The following is a 21,699-nucleotide window of genomic DNA, read 5'->3' as shown; positions in this document are numbered from 1 at the left end:
CGGTCCTGGTCAGAAGGGCTGAACCCCTGCTCTGCAATTGCTTCTTGATTGGGTACAGAAATCTCTAAGCACGCTGGCAACGCAAAGCATGTAGAGATCATGAGTCACATCTCCCGGTGTCACAGACTTGGCTTTCAAGCCTCACTATTTCTTTTAAATAAATAAATTCTTGGGTGTTTCAGTTGTTCTTTTAATTTGCCTTCAGATGGCAGAGCCTTTCAGCAATCACAGGTCTAAGCTTTTCTTGCCACCACCAGCATTAAACATATACATTCTTTTTCTTTCTTTTATTTGTAAGTTAAGGTCTCCCTCACTCACACAATCTCTAGAGCAGGAGCTTTTGAGTTCTCTCCACCACAGGAGGATCAGGAGGAGCAGGGTTGCCACCTAGGGACCTCGGGAGAGCTGGAAAAATAAGCTTTCTCCAGGATGGGCTGCTCTGCTGCATTTCCCTGGGGTAGCAGCTGCTTGCCTGCTCGCTGCAGGTGTGACAGGAGATGCTCCTTTGGGCTTGGCTTTTTTTTTTCTTGCAAAACTATTAAACCCTGTGGCTCGGTGATGGGTGCCAGCCAGAAACCCTGCCCTGCAGCCACCAGCTGCCTCAGAAACACCATCGCCCAGCCCCTCCATCGCAGGCACCAGGGATATATTCATCCTTAGATGCAGCTCTACACCTGTAATTTATTGATTCAATTTTTCACGTTTAGCTAGAGAAGTTTTTCAGCAGACAAAAATTGAAGGAGGATTTGCTGCTTCTACCATGGCAGGAAGATTTACACAGGAGCAAATGATTTGTAACAAATACAGCATAAGATGGATGAAGCCGCTTCTCTTGTTCACAAATTATTCGCAGACTATGGGCTGGAAGAAGAAGAAATTTCTTCCTTGCTTTGTAAAATACACAGAACATGCATTTTTTATTATTATTTATGACTACTTTCACAGTAAAAAATACTCCTGAAAATATCTCTTGCAGAATTATCGCAGCTCACAAGTTTTCTAGATGATGACCTGAGGAAAGGACAAGTTTGGAGGGCTTTTCCCTTTCTCCTTTTTTTAGCAATTGCCTTGACCACTGTGGCTTTTGTCACGGGTTTGAGTCTCTCGTGTTAAAAGGTCATAAAATTTAAGTTCCTGGCCTCTACTGTTCTCCTCAGCCTGCTCGAGGGAGGAAATCACAGGAACAGCTCTGGGATTTTGCTGGCTGAGCACAGCTCTTCAATCAAGCTCCAGGGCAAATGTACTCAACCAGCCTTTGTGATGGCATCCTGCAAGTGTTCCCGGGTGTGGTGACAGAAGTGCTGCTTCAAGAAACATTTTTTTCTGGCAGGAAGGGAGCTTTCCAGAGCCTCAGGTTCCACCAGGAGAAAGCAGTGGGAGATGAACACGTAAATAGCAACAGGGACCCCTGACACCCAGAAAGATATTTCTAGGTAGGACGTACTGGGGCTTGCTTAAATTCCATATTTCCCATCTAAAGAACTCTTTTTCTTTTTCCTACTTCCATAGCTGGAATGAAAATGCATTTCCATGTACCTGGCAATGCTGTGAGTGGGGACAGATCCTCAATCCAACCGTGCTGAATTCCTGCGTCATTTGGAGCTTCCCTTCTTTTAAGCTGAAAGAGAGGAGATTGAGATGAGATCTCAGGAAGAAATGTTTTGCTGTGAGGGTGGGGAGGCCCTGGCCCAGGTTGCCCAGAGCAGTGGTGGCTGCCCCATCCCTGGAGGGGTTCAAAGCCAGGTTGGATGTGGCTTGCAGCTCCTGATCCAGTGGGAGATGTCCCTCCCCGTGGCATGGGTGGGACTGGGCAGACTTTGAGGTCCCTTCCAACCAAACCACTCCATGATTCTATGATTTTGGCCAGCCAGGTGAGTGAAGCTGCTCCAAACCTCACTCTTGTGGTAACTGCATCCTGCAGGAGTCATGCAGCCCTGCGAAACAGGGCATTGTCACAGCCTGGAGGAAAGAACCATACAGCTAATAAAAAAAATGAGATAAATATTATATTTTTGCCCCAGAGATCCAGTGGCTGCCAGGTGCTAACCAGGTCACTACTCAACCCCCTGTTTTCATGGCTCGTGTGTTCAGATGTGAGCGTGTGTGCCTGCGGTTCATATCGATCGGTGCCAATCACATAACATACGCAAAACCCATCGGCCTGTGAGCTGAGCAAACACAGAGCTGCTCTGCAAATGCATTATTGGTGGGAGCAGATGGGTTGCCTGCTTAAATAAATGCATTTGCAAACTCCTCTAGGTCTGCTTTCCAACCCACCAGTTTGTTTATCTAAAACGGTGCAGCCAGGCTCTCACATGCTGCTCACCAAACCCTCCCTGGTCTCGGGTTCAGGTGCTTTCAGTTTTCCATATAGAAAATCTGAACACAAATACATTTTTGCAAACATAACTAAAAAAAAACCCAAAACAGGTCTTTTTGGATTTGTAATGTACAAGCAAAGCACTGTTGACATTCATGCGCTGTTAATTGGAATCATCCATAACACAGCAGTTGGAGACAGCAAAATAGACACAGAATAAAAATATCTACAATGCCCTGGTCCTGCGGATGCTGAGTAACTTTGTGCTCTGGAGCAGAAGCTGCCTTGAGCAAAAACATTTGATTCCTCCTGGGGCTGCACACGGGGCTGGCTGGGGTCAGGATGAGCAAGGGAGGGAGATAAGAAAGAAGAGAAGGAGGAGGAGGAGGAGGAGGAGGAAGAAAGAAGAGGAGGAGGAGGAGGAAGAAAGAAGAGGAGGAGGAGGAGGAGGAAGAAAGAAGAGGAGGAGGAGGAGGAAGAAAGAAGAGGAGGAGGAGGAGGAAGAAAGAAGAGGAGGAGGAGGAAGAAAGGAGATGGAGGAGAAGAAAGAAGAGGAGATGGAGGAGGAAGAAAGAAGAGGAGATGGAGGAGGAAGAAGGATGAGGAGATGGAGGAGGAAGAAAGATGAGGAGGAGAGCAGTAGTTTCAGCCCCGTTCCTGCAGCACAATCGTGGAGAGCAACAGCTGTCGGGCTCTCAGTGGCCACCTATGTTGGCAGCTCTAGACAGGAGAGCACGCTGGCTGCTGACGTGGCACCCGGCTGTGTCACCTTGCCCTGTCCCCTGCTCCAGGCACAGTGAGAGGCTGGACCCAGAGGAGAGCCCAGCCTTCACAGCGGGTCACACACCTCCTTCCTCGTTCTTCTGTTTGCTTTTACAGCTTAAAATAAAAAAGAAAACCAGACGAAGCAGAGAGGCCATCAGAGGAGGGGGAGGCATTTCCCCTTCACTAAGTCCTTCCTCTTTCTGCATTTCCTTACTTCCCCCCTTCCAGTTTCTTCCCCTACCTGTTGAAACAGGGAAACCGCAACACGATGACGGAAAAGCTGCTATTGCAAAGTGTGAAGCTGTTTCACTTGTAAATAATTTCTTCAAAAAATAAACCGATCCAGAGGAAGAAACTGTTCCCACAGCTGCTCGGCTGCAGGTGGCACCCAGTGCTGCCGACCACCCCTCCCACCACACTGGTGCTTCTCACCAGACGTGCTCCCACTCCGCCGGCAAAAGTCAATGTTTACATTTGTCACATATATTTTTAGCGCGTCTCATCCTTGGCTGTGCCTCAACCCAGCCTCGTGGGCCAATTGCCATGTCGAAAGGCACCTCCCAGCAAATGCAACTTCCCTTCTGGAAGGACAGAGGAAAGAAAATCCCCAAGTGAATCCTGGCAGGAGCTGGTGGCGGGGTCCCCGTCTCACCAGTCCTTCAGGTTCTTCCAGCTCACGAGGACAAGGTGCACTGCAAAGGCATTTGCTCTGCAAGTGGCCTCCCAGAACCTGACCTCTGTGAAGGCAAACAGCTCTTAGAGCAGCAAAGCGCCCAGCATCGACTCCTTACCCTGATCTGGCTGCACCACAGAGGGACCCTCAGGGTAAATCCATCAGGGTTTGGTGCTCTTTTGGGGTCTGCTTCTAAGAGGACTTCGAAGAGTTACAAATAATAGTGACCAATTTTCATAGGATCATGGAATGGTTTGGGTTGGAAGGGACCTCACAGCCCATCCAGTCCCACCCCTGCTGTGAGCAGGGACACCTCCCATGGATCAGGGGCTCCAAGCCCCATCCAGCCTGGCCTTGAACCCCTCCAGGGATGGGACAACCCCGACTTCTCTGGGCAGCCTGGGCCAGGGCCTCCCCACCCTCACAGGAGAACATTTCTTCCTGAGATCCCATCTCAGTCTCCCCTCTTTCAGCTTAAGACCTACATTATTTTCCCTTCTGCCTGTAAGAGTTATGTGATCCTAAACATCCTTAAGGAAAACAACTCCATCCTGGCGAGAAATTAACTTCTTGCAAATATCACAGATATCTTTTTCTATGTGACAAACCCCAGAACATCCAAGATGACAGTGCCCCCAGCAGCGACTCAAAGCTGGGCGCTCGAGCCCAGCTCTTTCCAAATAGCAACCAGGAACCAGACAAGATGAGAGCCCGGCCGAGCGCTGCCAGCCAGAATGAGCCTTTTGTTTGAGGAAATGCAAATGTCAGGAGAGGGAAGGGGCCAGTTGCCATCCCATAGCCCTGTCCCCGGCCGCAGGGTTGGGCTGGACGGCCTCGGATCTCTCTGGAAACCAGGTAAACTCAAAATCCCAGCTCTAACCACTGTGCCTTTTGGAAAGCCATCTCAAAGCCAGTCTCAGAGGTGATCTGTGTTTTAAAATGCATTATGAGCCACATGCTACCCACGAAACACCCCTAGAGAGGGAAAGCTGCAGCGAGTGTTGGTGGTTAAGGTCTCCCTCCCCAAAGTTACCTCTGTCGTAGATGAACAGGGCCATGCTCCTCTCCATCCCTTCTCCTCTCCCGAGTCTCGGTGGGCGCGATGGTAGAGCCGAGCGAGCAGGAATGTTGCAGCAGCAGAGGTTGTGGAACCCAGGCTGGGCAAGGCTTTGAGATGCTGTAGAGAAGAACAGGGATAATGTGCACCTCTACTACAGCAGGAGTGTTTACAAGGTGTAAGAGTCCCACGTTACCATTGACAATTAACTACAGAGCAGCAGAGGAACATTGTTCTCAACCATAACTGTGTGTATTTTTAGATAAAGATGTTCCACAAATGTTTTGTAAAGGAAATTTCTTCGCCTAAAGCATCCACTTCTCAAGCCTCCAGCAGTACAGCACAGACCATGCTGCTAAAAACAATCGTTCCTGCATTTGTTTGTTGAGCATAGATCATAAAATACACAGTTTATTTGGGAGTGGCTGTGTACTCTTCTATTTCTGTCTTTCTTATTCAATCTCATAGAGCAAAACAGGCAACAGTGAGTCCGGCAAGGGACACGGCCCTGCCCTGAAGAGATTACAGTCTCCATGAGATAACCCGCTGTAAATTATAGGTGGCGAGGCACAGACCTCAGAATGGGGAGAACAGCCTGGTTTGGGAAAGAGAGGAAGAAAAGCAAGTCTTAAGGAAGATCTTGAAGGAAAATGGAAAGAGGAGGAAACCTAGGAATTTCGAAGAATAAACAAGGTAAGAAAATTTGTACAGCAAAACATCGAGAAAAGGACTGATCCGTAGAGATGAGATCCAGACCCCACATGCAACCGACCTTCTGGTATCTGACTTCGGGCAGGCAGGCGACTCCAAATATTGAATTCTTAAAAACACAGAGACTCTAAGAAAAAAGAGACACAACCTTACTGACCTCTGAAAGCTCCTCTCCCCAAAATGCATGCCAACTGCTGAAGCGATCAGCAAGTCAGCCTTACTCACAGGTCTCTGGTCTCTAGGTCTGGGAGACCTAAAAGCAGCTTCCAGTACTGAAAGGGGCTCCAGGAAAGCTGGGGAGGAGCTCTTGATCAGGGATTGCAGGGACAAGATGAGGGGAACAGTGTTAAGAAACAGTTTAAGCACCCTGATCTGTGGGAGGTGTCCCTGCCCATGTCTGGGCTTTGGAACTGGATGGGCTTTAAGGTGCCTTCCAAACCAAACCGTTCCATGGTTCTCTAAGGCGAGACAGGTGGCTTATAGACCAAACAGCTCCTCCACGTGATGCCTTTGCTCCCCTCCTAGAAACGAGGCTAGCAGAGTTCCTCCCATGGTAGCTCCTCAAGGCTGTGCCTTCGTTTGCCGACTCAGCTGAGCAGAAACTCAGTAGACGTGTGGTAACGAGGGGAACACGAGATGTAAGTGAGGCAAGGGCAGGGAGAGGGGACACCATTTAGTAGGTCAGCTGGTGTACTTGGGGAAAAACAGACATGCTTTTAGGCACATAAGGCTTTCTTCAGTCTGAAATAGAAGCAATAACCTTAGAGCTAAATACAGGTTGAGAATAATTGTTCTGAGTTAAACTTCATTACATTAATGAATTCGGCAATTTGAGGGAAAGGATGATTGGTTCCTGTTGATCAAAGGGAGGCTACTAGCCAGAGGACAGCTGATAATGTCATTTATGGCACAAAGAGAGGACGGGAGAGACAGGAATAATTATTGCCTAGGGATGGCTGGTGGTAACAAGAACTATAATGTAATGTACAATCAATATCGATGTGATTTTTATATCCTAGAGTCAGGAATTTAAGCACTTGCATTGTCTTTTGAAGCAGTTTTGGAGACCTTCCCTGAAGGTTGGAAGTGAGAGGTCAGAGATAAAGCGGTTGATCTCTTACCGAGTGTTTCTGTCCTTTGTCAGTTGTACAAGTCAATCCCAGTTGGTTGCCTGCAGTTGTTGCCACCAGACTGTCAGGTCTGCACTGCGAACCGTGCAGACAGGAGGGGCAGCGGTGGGTCCCAGGCCCTCTGGATCGCTTAGAAATTTGATTCCATTAAGCAGCTGTGGTTGATTGCCAACACTTATGAGTTCATCCTATCCCTTAGAGTGCTGGTTCAGGCTGGGGTAGAGTCGATTTCCTTCCCACCTGCCTGCCACTGGGAAGGGGTGAATGGATTCCTTGCTTTGCTTCCACGTGTAGCTTTTGCTTTACCTATCAAACTGCCTTTATCTCAACCCACGAGCATTTTCAATTTTACCCTTCCAAACTTCTCCCCCACCCAGCAGGGGTAGTAAGCAAGCAGCTGTGGGGTGTGTAGTTCCCATCTGGGGTTAAACCATGACACTTGCGTTTTGTTTCCTATGACATGCCAGTCCCAGGAAATCTGTGATTTCTTAAGGATCTAAATTTTCACCTAAAAACTAAGTTCGTAGTGGATATGTAGAGAAAAGCAAGAATATTCTGCAATCTAATTAAGTCTGTCTTCAGAAGATAAATTGCTATGGTGTGAGGTTGATTATTATTTACGATTACCTTATAATTTCTGAAATATTCCTGGAGAAAGGAATCACAGTTTCTTGACTGATTTGGCATGGCGATACTGAAACGAGTCTGTAAGGATGGCACCACCAGCCTAGGAGGCAGAGATGGAGATCATTACATGTTACTTAAAAACGAAATAGCAATTGTTCTCAAGTTAAATACAATCTATGGCTCAAGGCAGTCAATGATGTAGAAGATGAGGTTCACAAGTATCTGCAGAGCAAGTAACTACCCCAACTGTTAACATTTTCCGTGGGATTTGGGAATTTTGCAGTCTTCCCACTAAAGTGCAAACAGAGGTGCTGCGCTTACTGGACCAACCCTGAGAAACACAGGCAGGTGAGAACTTGAGAACTCGCTGGCTTCAAAAATCTGTGGCAGTTATCTGCAACATCTGAGGCTCAGCAGGGAGTTAAAGGCTTAAAGTACGGGCTTAAAACCATCGAAAGGACTCTTGACGAGGCTGAAACCATCTGCTGAGGCCTGGGCAGACAGTTCAGAGCTGGTGGCAGAGCCTAGCAGCCCCGTCTCTGTGCAGGCACATGAGGTGCTTACTTCTATGGTCTAAAGAAAATCAAAGGGGAATTTGTTTCAGTTTGTAAAAGCTGTCTGCAAGTCTAATTTTGACCAGCAGCAGCCTCAGCGAGTAGGCTGGTGTAAAATTTTCACATGATTTGTGCTGGAGAAATATATCCTTCCATATCTATAGAAACGCCCACAGGAATTCTTGTAGAGAACCACAACGGTCTGTATGTGAGATTTTACTGCTCCGGAGGCCTTCTGCTCCAAGAGCCGATGAATCAGACTCTACATACCATGGACCATGAGAATCAAGGGCTTTACTTTTATCTGCATGCCTTATTTCCAAACGTAAAGGTCATCTAACACTCATTAGGTTAAGTGAACTGTACATCGGAGGAGACTCGAAGGCCACGAGACTGAAGGCAACAAAAGGTGGGGATGGCAGGTCAGGCTCAGAAGATGTTCCTGTGGCAAACAGACCTGGATGAAGCTCCTTGTTGACAGCACAGAAAGAGCAGTAGCCAGCTAATGTCTGACACTTGCTAACAGTGAATTTCAATGGAGACAGAGGAGGAAATCAACACGGAAAAGGGCAGCGACTTGCCTAGAGCTGGATCTGGAGTGCGGGCTGCCAAGTTATCACCTATTATACCAAGTTCTTCACTGACCCACCACCTCCCATTCTGTCATTTGCATTACTGGAAGAGGCTGCCCAAGCTGCAGATCCACCCAGGTTTGTGAGGCTGTGAGGTCTCACATGGTCCTTACCCACATCCTGACATTCAGTAGTTGTTTACACCTTGAGCAGAGAGAACGTGAAGTCAGGTTAGCCTTAGCCTGCAAGGTGGAGGGAGAGGGGGCCTGTCGGTGGCCTGAGCCTCGTGTGCCGAGGTCTCCCATGGCACAGCGGCTCCTGGCATCGAGGAATCAAAGAGATGAGATCAGAGAGAAGTGGAGTCTGGTGAAAAGAGAGCAGCGCGAAAACCTGGCGCAGCAGAGCGAGGAGCGAGAGGCAGCGAACAAAGGGAGCAATGCACGAGGCAGTCCTTTGGAGGATGCTGTGGGAGAGGCAGAAAAGACAAAGGAACCGGTTATGAGTGTAGCAGGGAGTGAATATCTTCTGCCAAGGCAAAAAGGTGGGTTGCTGGGGCTGTTTCTAACTGCATTATCCAGTCCTGCTGATGCAACCTTCCCAAAGAAGCTCGCAGGGGCACCAAACAGTAACTAAGGTTCTACATTCCCAGAGTCCTTGTTTGGTTTATGCCGTGGGTAATCTCGGAGCTAAGGGGGAAAGGGAATGCAGCACAACGAGCTCCGTGAGGGCACGGAGCTGCCAGGCTGTTTAATGGTGTCTCCGCTCTCCGAGGAGGAAAGGGTCCCTAATTTCAGGCCTGTGAAGCATTTACTTAATCACCAAATGGAAACTGCAGGTCCCACCAGAAGCGCCGTCGGTGCCACAGACTGATCTAACACACAAAAGCTGACGGAATAAAGGATGAGGCTGAGGGATTGGTGCTGTATGCCAAGGTTTTGCTAAAAATATTTTACACCTGCTCTTCGTTCCACACACTGATCATATTTTGTCTGTGAGGTAGAGAACTCGCTGTGCCAAAGAGAACGTGGTTTATGTTCCCAAGGCTTAATGCTTTTTCCTTTCTGTAAGGCAAAACTCCTTACTACCATCGCTAAAATAAAGCCAAGGGGACAAAAGTCACGCGCGTGCCGCCTTGGTAACAGTTTAACCACTCCTGGTGCTGATCTTTGGAAACCATCCCTTCAGCAGGATTTTACAGCTCTGGCACTTCGATTTAGCAAACTTTTTATGCAGCTCACGAGAGGAATGCAGCCAACTCTGTACACTCAATTTAAATCAACTTGCTGATGATATAAAAAAGAGTGCTGAACCACCGGTTTTCTTCGTCTGCTCCAGAAGCCCCAACACAAACTCTGAGGTATTTACTCCTGAACCGTTAATGGAACAGTCTGGGGCGTCGGATCAGTAAATGGACTCTGGTTGGATCCCGTGCCGGGCCAAAGAGCTGATTTAACAACTAGTTGTTTGGCTACTTGCTATTCCAGAGAGGCAGTCAGGCTGTTTGCCACTGACAGGCTCTTCTCAGCTGCAATACAGCGGGGGCACAGGGGGCAGGGGGCCGTGCCGTACCTGGGCGATGATCCCCCATGGATCTCCGCAGTCAGAGATGGTGCAAGCCAGGTTTAACAGCTTTCTAATTCCACATTGTGCAGGAGGGATGGGTGTCTCTGTGGTTCACGCCCAGTCCTCAGTTTGTATCAATTATGATAGCTTAGTTGAAGTTAAAAGAAATACGAAACTTGTACTCACCAGGACTCCAGTGCCAGGCCAGCCCCTGCCGTCCGGATTCCCATCTGCAGCACGGGATGCAGCAGCGAAGCGCTATGGATTGTGAACTCCACCCGGGAGCTGGCTCTGCTTTGCAGAAACAATCAGATCAGTTTAATTTTAGCGATTGCTACTGGCCTCCTCATCAAGAGCAAGGTCTCTGGTCTGTCCGCCGGCCCCTCTCAACCCTGAGGCCAAGGCGCCTCTCGACTCCATTCCACACAGCTCGGATTATTACGATTTTCAAGAGCTGCCGACTGCATGAACCTTGCAGATGGAAACATGAGACAGGGTGCCTGGAGCAACAGAGGGGGCACACACACACACACTTAGGTTTTATCCTTTTCTTCACTGTAAATTCAAGACGTCCTCCAAGGTTTAACCTACACTGGCAATTTTAAGGAATTAAATTGCACGTTCCCAAAAGAAAACACAAAAGAACTTGCACAACTGAGCCAATGGTCCCTTTTCCCCTTCCTCTCCTTTTTATGTCCCAAACGCACTCACCTGACAGCCCGGCTAGAGAGCGGAACACCGGGTGCGTGCAAATGAAACCAGGGACTGACCTGGCACCCAGCTGGAACAGAATGTCGCAATGGAAATGTTTGAGCTAACAAATTCAGCACCAAACTTTAGCAAAAGATAAATAAACGGGTGAAGTAGACTGCACAGAAAGCACACCTCTTTGATTTCTGTAAGGAGTAAGAGAAAACATTAAAACCCTTCACATTTGCATTGAGAAATCTGGCAGCTCTGTCCAGGCTGTCTCCCCTTGCCAAGCACCAGGCACAACCCAGGGAGGACAAACCCTTCTTAGTAACATCTTTATAATAAAAGGTGCTGCAAAAATCAACCCTGTTTCCAGAGCTTCCTCCTTGCTGCACACCACTGCCCTTCCGTGCAGAGCTGGATGCAGCGGCAGGAACAAATCTGCACGTGGAGAGGATAAGCTCGGTGGCCTTTAGGACAAACGATCTCAGTGTAGGTCACAGGAACAGAAATATCCCAGAACACATAGTAGAGTCTCCACCGTCCGAGCTGCTCAATCTTCCAGGCAGTTTAGGTATTGTTATCGTACTGTAAATAGTAAAATTGCAGTAAGCTTTGAATTCAAATAGAAATAATGCACAAACCTCACATTCTCCACTGTCCGGCGATTGAGCCAATATTTTCTTTTATTTTTTTTCTAATTCTTTTTTAAAGCAAAATCAGGAATCAACCACTTAAAATTACATACCAAATGAAACGTTTTTAAGTGTGGTTCTGTCCACTGATGTGCTGTTAGCGGAAAGCTAAGCCAGATGGCAAACTCCATAAAAAGGAGGCAGTTAAGTACAGATAGATGAACGTGTAAAAAAAACCACTCTCTCCTTTACTGCGTTTGAATCGGTTGTCATGGCATTAGAAATGGAAACCATTGTCCACCTCCCACCTCCACCCCGTCCGTTTCCTCAGCCCCTGTCCGAGTGAAGCCCTCGCAGCACTGCTGGAAACACCCTCTTCCTTCCAGCGCTGAGCCGCTCCCAGCAAACTCTGAAGGTGCACACGTGCCCGGGATTTACAACCAAGTGCATCCAGCAGGAAAAGACTCACCTCCAGTCTCAAATTCTATTTCAGAATACCAAAATCCAGATCATTTTAATCTCAAACTCCCTCTGTAACTCACAATTAATGATCATGAGCCAAAAGACCATTCACTTGGCATAGACCTTCTTCTCTTTGCACAACCAGAACTGCCATGGAAACTAAGGAGACATTTGTTAGATTAATGTATCAAAAAACCAAGTTTCTCTTCCCCTTGACAATGTTCATTAGCAAGGAAATTCATTTGCCCAACAGACTGAAAAGAGTAAGGGACGTAACTCCAAAACAGCTCTGGAAAAGCTGTGTTGTTTTGTCAGCCTCAATTCTTTCTCCTCCCACTCACATTCATGATTTGAGAATCCATTAAGTTAAAACCGGTAAAATCCACTAAAATAAACCCCTTCGAATGTCACATGGTAGCTGCATTACATTCCTCCCTTTAATAGAGCATATAAAATGAACGCTTCCAGCGAGGTTAGCAAACTGTACATCAGCACTTCAATTCAGTCTGGTTTCTGAGCTATTAATCCCTGACATAGACACAGAACGCTGATGCGTCGGTCCAGGACCTCGAGGGAGAACCGTTCAAACCCCTTCTGGTGACACGGAAAGCAAACTGCATTGAATCACCGAGTCCCTTCTAGAGACAGCGCACAGCAATTCAACAAGCACATCGCTTACAGCCTTCACTCGCAAAAGAAAACAAACAAACAAAACACAATTACCTTCTGTCTCCGGTTAAGGAAAGCAAGTGAAAGTTTGCTCAAATAATTGTAGGTGAGGACTGGAGCGGGCTGGGCTCTGTCAGCGGCAGCGCGGGTCCAGCAGCCCCGTCCCTCGTCTCTGCGACGCACTGAGTCAGGCTTTGTGCATCGTTAGCACAAACACAACCAACGCGGCCTCTCATCTCCAGCAGAGCAGTAAAAACAGACCACAGCAGCCCATTAATTTTAAAGAATTTTAATACAAACTTAATATAAACTATTTCAGTCCCTCTTAACATGTAAGACACTGACTCAAAATACTTTTATACCTTTTTTCAAGTATTGCACAATGTAGGTACAAAATTAATATTTACGATTACATTTTCTTCCATAATATATAGCAAAAATCTTTAAACTTTTAACAGAAAATACAATTTGTGTTTCTTTTGAAAAAAGCAAATATTTCGTACATTTTAATTCCACCACTAAGGAATATTCTGTACACAACTTTTTATTTTTTTTTTAGAATTGATGTCTTTAAGATGGATATCTTACAATTTCAGTAAAAAAAATACAACATGAAGCTGCTGCAGCTGTCACAGATCACTGTAGTAAAAAGATATAAATGCAATACCATGTTGTAGAAACAATATATATACTCTGATATTTTACAAACTTTGTACTAAATTAAATTATACAATTAGAAAAAGACCAATAAACCCACCTATTAGTGCCAATTTTTTTAATATATATATACATATATGTTTGTGTACATATATATACACACACATGAAAAAAATCAGCCGCGTCCTCGCTATATCTTAAATACTGCAAGAGGCCATATTCTGAGAGTATAGTTTTGTAATGTACAGTCAGTATAAAATAATTTTGTGCTTGGTTGGCAAATGAAAAAATGATGCATGTCATATTTATCTAACCAAGCCTGAACGTATTCATACTACAAGCCTTAAAAAAAATCTCAAGAGGTGGAAAAAAAGATACACCCTTGGGTACGTGCATTTTAACGTGTACGATAGTATTTACTTGTATTTCGGTTTATTTTTAGTTAGCCATGACCGGCTGGAATTGCTGGTTAGAATACTGCATGTTGTTTAAACTAAAATTCAAGCCATCCACGAACGACTTCTCGTTTAGACCGCCGTAGGCTGTGAACATGTCAAAGGCATTGCTGTACTGGAGAGGGCTGAGGTTAAGGGGGCTGTCACCAGGAAAGATGCTACCGGTACTGCCTTGACCCTGCATGTTGGGGAAAATGAACTCCTTCGCGTTAGGAGAAAGGGCAGAAGACTTCTGCTGTTGCTGCTGCTGCTGCTGACTGCCTAAGCCAAGCCCGTAGAGAGAGTGCATGGAGGACGAGAGGGCTTTCTGCTTCAACAGGTCATTGACATTCAGGCCGAGGTTGGTGGGAGAGGTGCGGGCGACCTTGTTGCCACGGCCGCTATTCTTCATTTTGGTCGAGCCAAACTTGGTGGCAGCAAATGTGGCAGTGGTGAAGGTTAAAGGTTGAGTGGAGCGGGGCATGAAAGTCGGGCTCACAGCAGCAGAGTGGCCAAAGGGAGGAGAAGGAGAACTAGACACTGACGATGCTGGGTCGCTAATTGGCATGAACACCTGGGCCTCTGGGTTAAAGCTGTTCTTGATCTCCTTATCCAACTCACATCCATTTTCATTATCATCCACATAAAGCACTTTCACTGGTCCCTTTTCACCGATTTGGTATGAAACCTCAAATGGGTCGATCCAAACGCTAAGATCCTGAGGCAAGTTGCCACGCACATCATCAATGTCCAAACCGCTCTCTTTGGATGCTTGTTCTATGACTGGGTCCACCTTCTCCCCTATATGGATACATCTAAACCCTGATCCTTTGTATGGCTTTTCCGGATACCAGTGCCCTTCATACTTCTTCTTGAGAAGTCTTTCAAGCTCTTCACCAAAAATGTTGACACGTCGTCTGGGAAGCTTATTGTACAAATATGAAATAATAAAATTGAGTGCTACTTGGATTTCAAGCTGCATAGCTGCTATGCCACAACGTTAAAAGTCTGTTTCAAAACCCGAAGAAGAAAGCGTTCAAGATGCCACAGGGAAACAGAATTTCATTCAAAGTGCTGATTCTAGTTGATTATTATCCTTCACCTTGAGCGCTCTTGTTCCTTTAAGAAAAAACAAAAGCAAACACATCCAAATAAGGAAAGCGTGAAGATCAAGCTCCCAGGCCTATTCCTTTAGCTTCACTTTCTGCACAAAATAGGTTACTTTTTCAGTCAAAAACCCATGCATTGAACTATTTATGCCCATGCCTGCAGAAGGTGAGGATGTCAGTTACTGCTCAGGATGGCTTAAAAACAATACTGCGGGAGATGCACTCGGCATGTGTTTACATCTACAGCTCTGGCTTTTCAGAATCACATGAGCTCGCTGTTCAGTTATTCACAAAGCAGAGAGGATAATTTTTAAGACATCACAGCACTGCCAGGCCTGTCAAGGGTTCAATTACCAACCCGTATTCGGATGATTTGTAGTACTCAGCTGCAAAATTTAGCACCGCACAATTAGTTTAGCTTGAGGGGGTCTTAGTCCAAGGGTCACACATAATTTTAAAGTTTGCAAATACATTGGTAGCACTGTAAGTCGCAGAATCATCAAAATGTTAGCAGTTGCTAGATACCATTTCACACAAATGACTAAAATTATGCAACATTTATTTTAAGTCCAAGCAAATCATCTGCATAAACTGGGCGCTGGCAAAATTATGGTAACTGAAGAGAAAATGTCCGCTGTACGTACACGGCAATTCTTCCACGGAACAGCTAAACTGATAATGCAGTCAAGGCATACGAAATAGATGCAAGTATCTTCTGTCATAAGGGTGGCAATGACAGTGAAATTATTACAAGAAATTAATTACTGCATCTCCCCTTTCTACAAATTATTCTATACTCTCAGATGTAATACATTAAATTATACTAAATTAATACACTGCGTTGTCTACAGCCCAGATTTCAAAAAGTTAAGCGAGCCAACAGGGCTTTCGTTAGCCTCAAAAATGATCGCTTGTCTCCTTCTCCGTGACTCCATTTTATATTTAATATAAAATATGGTTGCCACTCCTTCACAAAGGACAAAAGAGAAATTAGCCACCTAAAGTTAAAGAAGGGACCAGAACCAAGCATTAGCACACGCACCGCTAATGAAAATCCTGCAGTACCTTAGCGTAAAGGTACTCGTCCACAGGAGAGCCCTTTGTTCAAAAAGTTCCAGTGAAATAAAACAATAATTTTAGGCTCAAGTTAAACGCTCGATGAGAATTTCAGTGAATTGTGCTTTTCTGCACTGCATCACCAGGAATAAAATTTCGCGCAGCTGTCACTAGAGAACTCAAAGTCAATATCAAAATCCTTTAACAACGTAAATACAATGCTTTTTTATTTCTGGCTCCAAAGAAAAAAAAAAATCTCCTTTTAAAGCCCGCAACCCTGTTTCCAAGCCTCTCATGTTCTCCCCAACATGGTAAGGGAACAGTTTGAAAGCTCGCACGATAAGGCGACCTTTAAACGTTTGCTAGATCAGCACTGGGTGGGGATAAGGAAAAGATCAAGGGCAAACAGAAGATATTTACAAAAGGGACACAATCAGTACAGCAAAAAAAAGCTGATTGGGCGGTTGAGGGAGGCATTTAAACACCATTTATTCATCCAGCTGGTTGGTTTCCCTTCCTCCACGCCCTTTAGGAAAGACACCAGCCCCCCAAACCGACCCGTGGCACCGGCAGCCGATGGAAAGAACCAGCCTGATGGCTTCAAACCTATTTTTAAGGTGATTTTATGCTCGAGGGGCCGGTGCCGCCGGGGATCCGGGGCAGGAGCCCCCCGGCCGCGCGGTTACATAAGCACCAGTCGGGTCTCATTAGATTTCTGCTCACAGCCCTGAGAGCCTCGGCTGCAGAGGAGGAGGAGGAGGAGGAAGAGCCATTTCTGAGTCCAGTAGAGAAAATTAAGAGGAAGGCGGGGGGGGGGGCCCGCAAGTAGGGGCGGGGGGGCTGGGGGGAGGCTGCCAGCGAGGCCAGGGACCCTCCCAGCCCCGGAGCCCCTGGCCTCGCTGGCAGCCTCCCCCCAGCCCCCCCCGCCCCTACAGTGCCTCAAAGAAGCCGGGATCCCTCAGTCACCCCTCAAGTCCTTCGCCCCCGCCGCCCCTCCCCCTCAGTCGCCCCCTCAGGCCCTCAGTCGCCCCCCCCCAGGCCCTCAGTCGCACCCGCCCAGCCCCACGGTCGCCGCCCCCCACTCCGTACTCACCCGGGGGTTGGGGAAAGGGGGGGTTGTTAGTGCAAACGATGCCGAGGGGGAGGTTGTAGGGGGGGGGCTCGCCTCAGCACCCCATCTCCGAGAGGCCCCCCCGCTCCCTTGAGCGAGGATGGGAGGGGAAAGAGAATTAAAAAAAAACGAAGAAGGAAAAAAAAAAAGAAAGAAAAAGAGAGGGAGGGGGGAGGGTTGGAAAGAAGAAATAAAAAAAAAAAAAAAAAGGGGGGGAGGGAAAGGGGGGGGAGGGCTGCGCTGCTCACACCCCCTCGGCCGGCGCGCTCCGCCGCCGCCACCGCGCTGCTTCTGCTTCTGCCCCGCCGCCCCGCGCGCCCCTATATATGGCCTCCCTCGCCACGCCCACCGGCAGGCCACGCCCACCAGCACCTCCCTCTCACTGGCTGTTGCTGCTTGGCCACGCCCACCGCCAGCTCCTATTGGCTGTCTGACGGATTAACCACGCCCACCAGGATGAACCGACAGTGTTGGCCACGCCCACCGCTGCTTTAGCCACGCCCACCTCCCCCTCTCCAGCTTCCGCCTGGCCCCGCCCACCGCCCCGCCAAGCCCCGCCCCTCCCCGCACCCCAGCATGGCGGGGCCGCTGCCAACGTCAGCTCCTCGCCTCGCAACGCCGTGACGTCACTGCTCACGTCAAACCTGCCCTCGCGCCCCGCAGCGCTGCGGCCTCCCCAGCCAGTGCCGGGGCGGGGGGGGGATAGGAAGCCCTAGGGGGTCCTCGCCCCGCTTTTCCCCCCACCAGCGTCTATATTGTACCCCCTCTCTAGGTAGCAGCGCTGCCCGATTGGCTGCCTGCCCGCCCGGGGAGCCGCCTGATTGGTCGCTCGGTACCCACTTCCCCCCCCACAATGGGGCAAACCATTTATCAGGTACCCACTGCCCCCCCCCATTCTGGGGCAAACCATTGAACGGGTACCCGCTCCCCACCTCATGCTGGGACAAACCATTTAACGGGGTGGGGGGGGGGGCGGTGTGAGAACCCAAGCTCGGTGTTGAGGCACCATGTGTGTTTTGGCCCCTTGAGCCTCAGCCCCGGAAAGATTAAAAGCCAGGCTGGATGGAGCTCTGAGCACCCTGATGTGGTTGAAGGTGCCCCTGCTTTTGCAGGGGGGTTGGACGGGAAGACCTTCACGGTCCCTTCCAAACCAAACCACCCTATTGATTCTTATCCTAATAGAAACATGGGGTGGTTTGGGTTGGAGGGGACTGCAAAGCCCATCCAGTTCCAATCCCGCTGCCATAGTCAAGGACACCTCCCACTGGACCAGGCATGATGCTCAACAAGGCGAAGTGTGAGGTCCTGTGCTGGGAGCTGGGTAACCCCTGGTACAGCTACAGGCTGGGAGATGAAGAGCTTGAGAGCAGAAGGATCTGGAGATGCTGGTGGATGAGAAGCTCAATGTGAGCCAGTAAGGCGCCCTGGCAGCCCAGACAGTCCTGGGCTGCATCCCAAGCAGAGGGACCAGTGGGACAAGGGAGGGGGTTCTGCCCCTCTGCTCCTCTCTGGTGACACCTCACCTGTGTCCAGCTCTGGAGTCCTCAGCACACGAAGGACATGGAGCTGTTGGAGCAGAAGAGACAGCAAAGCTGATCAAAGGCTTGGAGCACGTCCCCTTTGAAGAGAGGCTGTGAGAGTTTGGGTTCAGCCCAGAGAAGAGGCGCTCCAAGAAGACCTCACTGCAGCCTTTCAGTGCTTAAAGGGAGCTGATAAGAAAGATCAGGAAAAACTTTTTGGCAGGGTCTGTAGCAACAGGACAAGGGGTAGTGGTTTTAAACTGGAAGAGGAGAAGTTTAGATTAGATATTAGGAAGAATTTTTTCATGCAGAGGCAGTGGAACAGGTTGCCCAGAGACGTGGCAGTTGCCCCAACCCTGGAAACATTCCGGGTCGGGTTGGATGGGGCTCTGAGCAACCTGATCTAGTTGGAGATGTCCCTGCTCAGCACAGGGGCTTGGCCTGGGTGACAACTGTGGCCCCTTCCAATCCAAGCTGTTCCCTCATTCTCTGGACCCCACTTGCAGGTGTTAAGGTTGGGGTTCCCTTCCAGCCACCAGGATGTGGAGGACAAACTGCAGGGTTTATTTTTCCCCTCCTCCTCCTCCCACTCTGTGTTTGTACAATAATAAAGCGTTTTGGCATAAACGCAGCATGGGCCCCAGGAGAGATTTGGAAATGCCAGTCGGAAGAAATGCCAGGGGGTTAACCCTTTGGAGCTGAGCGTACGGGGCTGCGGGGGAGGCAGGAGCCTGGAAACCAAAATGTTATGAAAACGAGGGCAGCAAGGTTGGTGTTTGGGATTTTTCCACAGCTGAAAGTCTCTGCTAGAAGGCTTAATTCATTGTAAAACACACAGGTTTTGTTCAGAGGGATCGGCATTGATGCTGCCAGGATTGCAATATTGCAAACAACCTGGAAATCGTGATTCAGACTCCAAATAGTTCTGATTCCTCCCCTATTTTTCATTCATTTTTAACCATAAAGGATTTCAACAAAAAATTGGGTCACCACTGTGCACCCCAAGTGGAAAATAAAGCAGGGAGTGCAAGATTCTAAGCATTGGCAGCTGGGAGACGGCTGGGAATTGCTGTAGCGCGGCCGGGAATGCCAATGAGAGCCTGGGGTTTTCTTGTTTGCAACAAGTTGCCGTAACTTTTACCATGCAGCTTAGTGATGTGAAACTACAGCCAAAATGGATGAGGTGAAAAGTTGTTTGGTTTTCTTAAATTAGAACTCGGAAGCCTCCCCGGTCCGAGAGCAGCTGGGCGCACCAACAGCGGCCGCGTCAGGAGCGGCTCAGCACGGCTCGATGTTTTCAGGTGAGATTTTGTCAGGAGCCTTACAAACCCAGTAATTCTGCTGCTGAGTTGCCAAAAAAAAAAAAAAGAAAAGGTTGTAAAAGCAGAGGTTTCCTTTTAAGTGGCTTTAACAGTACATGAGAACCGTTAGGAGCTGAATTAAATATACAGAGCTAATACATTTATAATCGAGGCAGCTTTAAAGCTGTGAAAATGGTGATGTTCTTTTCTGTGGCTTGTGTAAAGGGAGCTTCTAATGCAGGCAATGCTAAAATCACCTGCGATTGAACAAATCCAGTGTTAAATGTTAAAGACGGGCGATTGCCCCAGGAGTAAACTCTGCAGGTCAGCAAGAATCCAGCCTGCTTTTAGTGGCCCAGTGGAAGTTTCAATTTGTCCTCGTTTGAAAAGAAAAACCTGACTTCTAAACAGCACTAATCATTGTTGTCCACATGTAACACATCAGAAGTGGGTGGCCAGGCTGCAGTAATGTGAAATTATTAGCACTTTAAAATGGAGCCTACGCCAGGATTGCTTGTATTGTTAAAACCTCAACTGGCCTTTTGATCCACAAAGAGGTCAGCATAGAGCCTGCTGTATTTTTCAGTTCTTTTGATTAATACGCAGCGATAACAAAACGTCTGCCTTTCCATGCTAGAAAAATCTTTAAAAATGCAATCAATACAGAATAACAACTCCAGCAGCGAAGTTTTACTCATGTTGCCAATTCTATTCAACTGGAAGATTAACTTTAAAAGAAAAAAGAAAAACCACATCTTCTCATAAGACACACCTTGACAATTTTTCTCCCAGCAGAGCAAATCGAGTCTTTTGGACAGTGGGAGGGAGGCAGGAGTGAGATTAGGAGTAAGACTTTCTTAGTCTTTATTAAATGAGAAGGTGTTTGATCTCGTCCCTTGTTCGTGGCCGCATTCTGCGATGCCACCCAGCTATTGCCTACAGGTGAAGTAGGATTTCTGCAGCCTGGGTCTCTGCAGAGCCAAGATCTCAGCGTTATTAAAGACCTGCGTCTCTACAAGACCTTTCAGAGGCCATACAGTCTCTGCAAAGGGACCTTCATTTTTCTACTAAAGCAATCTAAATTTGGTTGCTAAATAATTGGTAGTGCTCTTCTAAAATATAAACCCGCATTATATGTTGATCAATACAGTGTCTAAACCCAGAATACAGCTTATTGATCTTGTTTAGACGAGTTAAAAATGTCTAAGAAAATTTTTAGTAATCTGTGTCAACATGGACAAGAATTTAAGAGCAGTGGAAAGGATTTCCACCACCCAGCTTTGTCCTTTTCATCTTCTCTGCTAAACGAATGTTGTTGCTCCTTACAGCATATGTAAGATTTATCCTGACAGTGGACACAAAGCTTTGTAACAAACATTCCTGAATATAGCACAGTCTCTTTTTGAACATTTTCCTATTTAGGAACACAATTCTCCTTTTAGCATGGGAGCCCAGGCTTTGATTTTGAAACAAATGGAGAGCTTTTCCCACTGCGCTCATCCCTCTCTAGCCCAGCTTTATCCATTTGCTGATTTGAGCGCGTGTTCCTTTTCCCCATCATCTATCCGTGTAAGCAACCCAGCCTGGCTGCTCTCCAGCGTGTATCTTAATGGTGATTTTGAAATGTGGTGTAGATTCTCTTGCATTTCACTTCACCAGCTCCAGCGGTGATTTTTCCATAAAAGCACATTACAGAGAGTGTTTGCACACATCAGATGCTGCCCAGCCTCAGGAGCGCTCTCTGACCACAAAGATTTTTTAGATGAGAACCATGAAATGAGCTTGTATGTGATGTTGTGATGCAATAAAGGGTAACGAAGAACAGAGAAGTTCGTGGGGCAGTGTCCCAGCCAAGTCATCTTCGAAGAGGACCCCAGGCTCATCTCTCATGACCTGAAGGGACGAACGGTTGCCTCCGGTGAAGAGCAGCTGGCTGGCAGGGGTGCTGCATGCAGCTTTCCGTGCCCGGTTAAGTGTGCACGTGGCAGGATTCGTGTGCCATAAATCCCGTTTGCAGCCTCTCAACCCTCCCCCGGCAAACAGCCACCTCAGCAACTGGCTGCAGACTGCTCCACAGCAA

General features: G+C 47.7%; 1 protein-coding gene and 1 long non-coding RNA gene across 2 annotated transcripts; both read right to left on the bottom strand.

The window, feature by feature from the left end:
* Positions 1-1,420: 1,420 nt before the first annotated feature.
* On the bottom strand, positions 1,421-6,731 carry LOC138728800 (uncharacterized). Its single transcript, XR_011338759.1, has 3 exons — positions 6,648-6,731; positions 4,792-4,935; positions 1,421-1,618 (listed from the first exon to the last, which is right to left on the bottom strand). It is a non-coding gene; the product is annotated as an uncharacterized lncRNA (long non-coding RNA).
* Positions 6,732-12,704: 5,973 nt separating this feature from the next.
* On the bottom strand, positions 12,705-16,949 carry TOB1 (transducer of ERBB2, 1). Its single transcript, XM_069872693.1, has 2 exons — positions 16,781-16,949; positions 12,705-14,641 (listed from the first exon to the last, which is right to left on the bottom strand). The coding sequence occupies exon 2, from the start codon at positions 14,502-14,504 to the stop codon at positions 13,527-13,529; it is 978 nt and encodes a 325-aa protein (XP_069728794.1). The 5' UTR covers positions 14,505-14,641; positions 16,781-16,949; the 3' UTR covers positions 12,705-13,526.
* Between the last annotated feature and the right edge of the window lie 4,750 nt (positions 16,950-21,699).

The sequence above is a fragment of the Phaenicophaeus curvirostris genome, chromosome 19, assembly GCF_032191515.1.
Source record: "Phaenicophaeus curvirostris isolate KB17595 chromosome 19, BPBGC_Pcur_1.0, whole genome shotgun sequence".
NCBI lineage: Eukaryota > Metazoa > Chordata > Aves > Cuculiformes > Cuculidae > Phaenicophaeus > Phaenicophaeus curvirostris.
This window is presented reverse-complemented; position numbering and strand designations above follow the sequence as displayed.

Coding starts and splice junctions, on each gene's coding strand:
- TOB1 (XM_069872693.1), bottom strand. CDS start 14,504: ATGCAGCTTGAAATCCAAGTAGCACTCAATTTTATTATTTCATATTTG.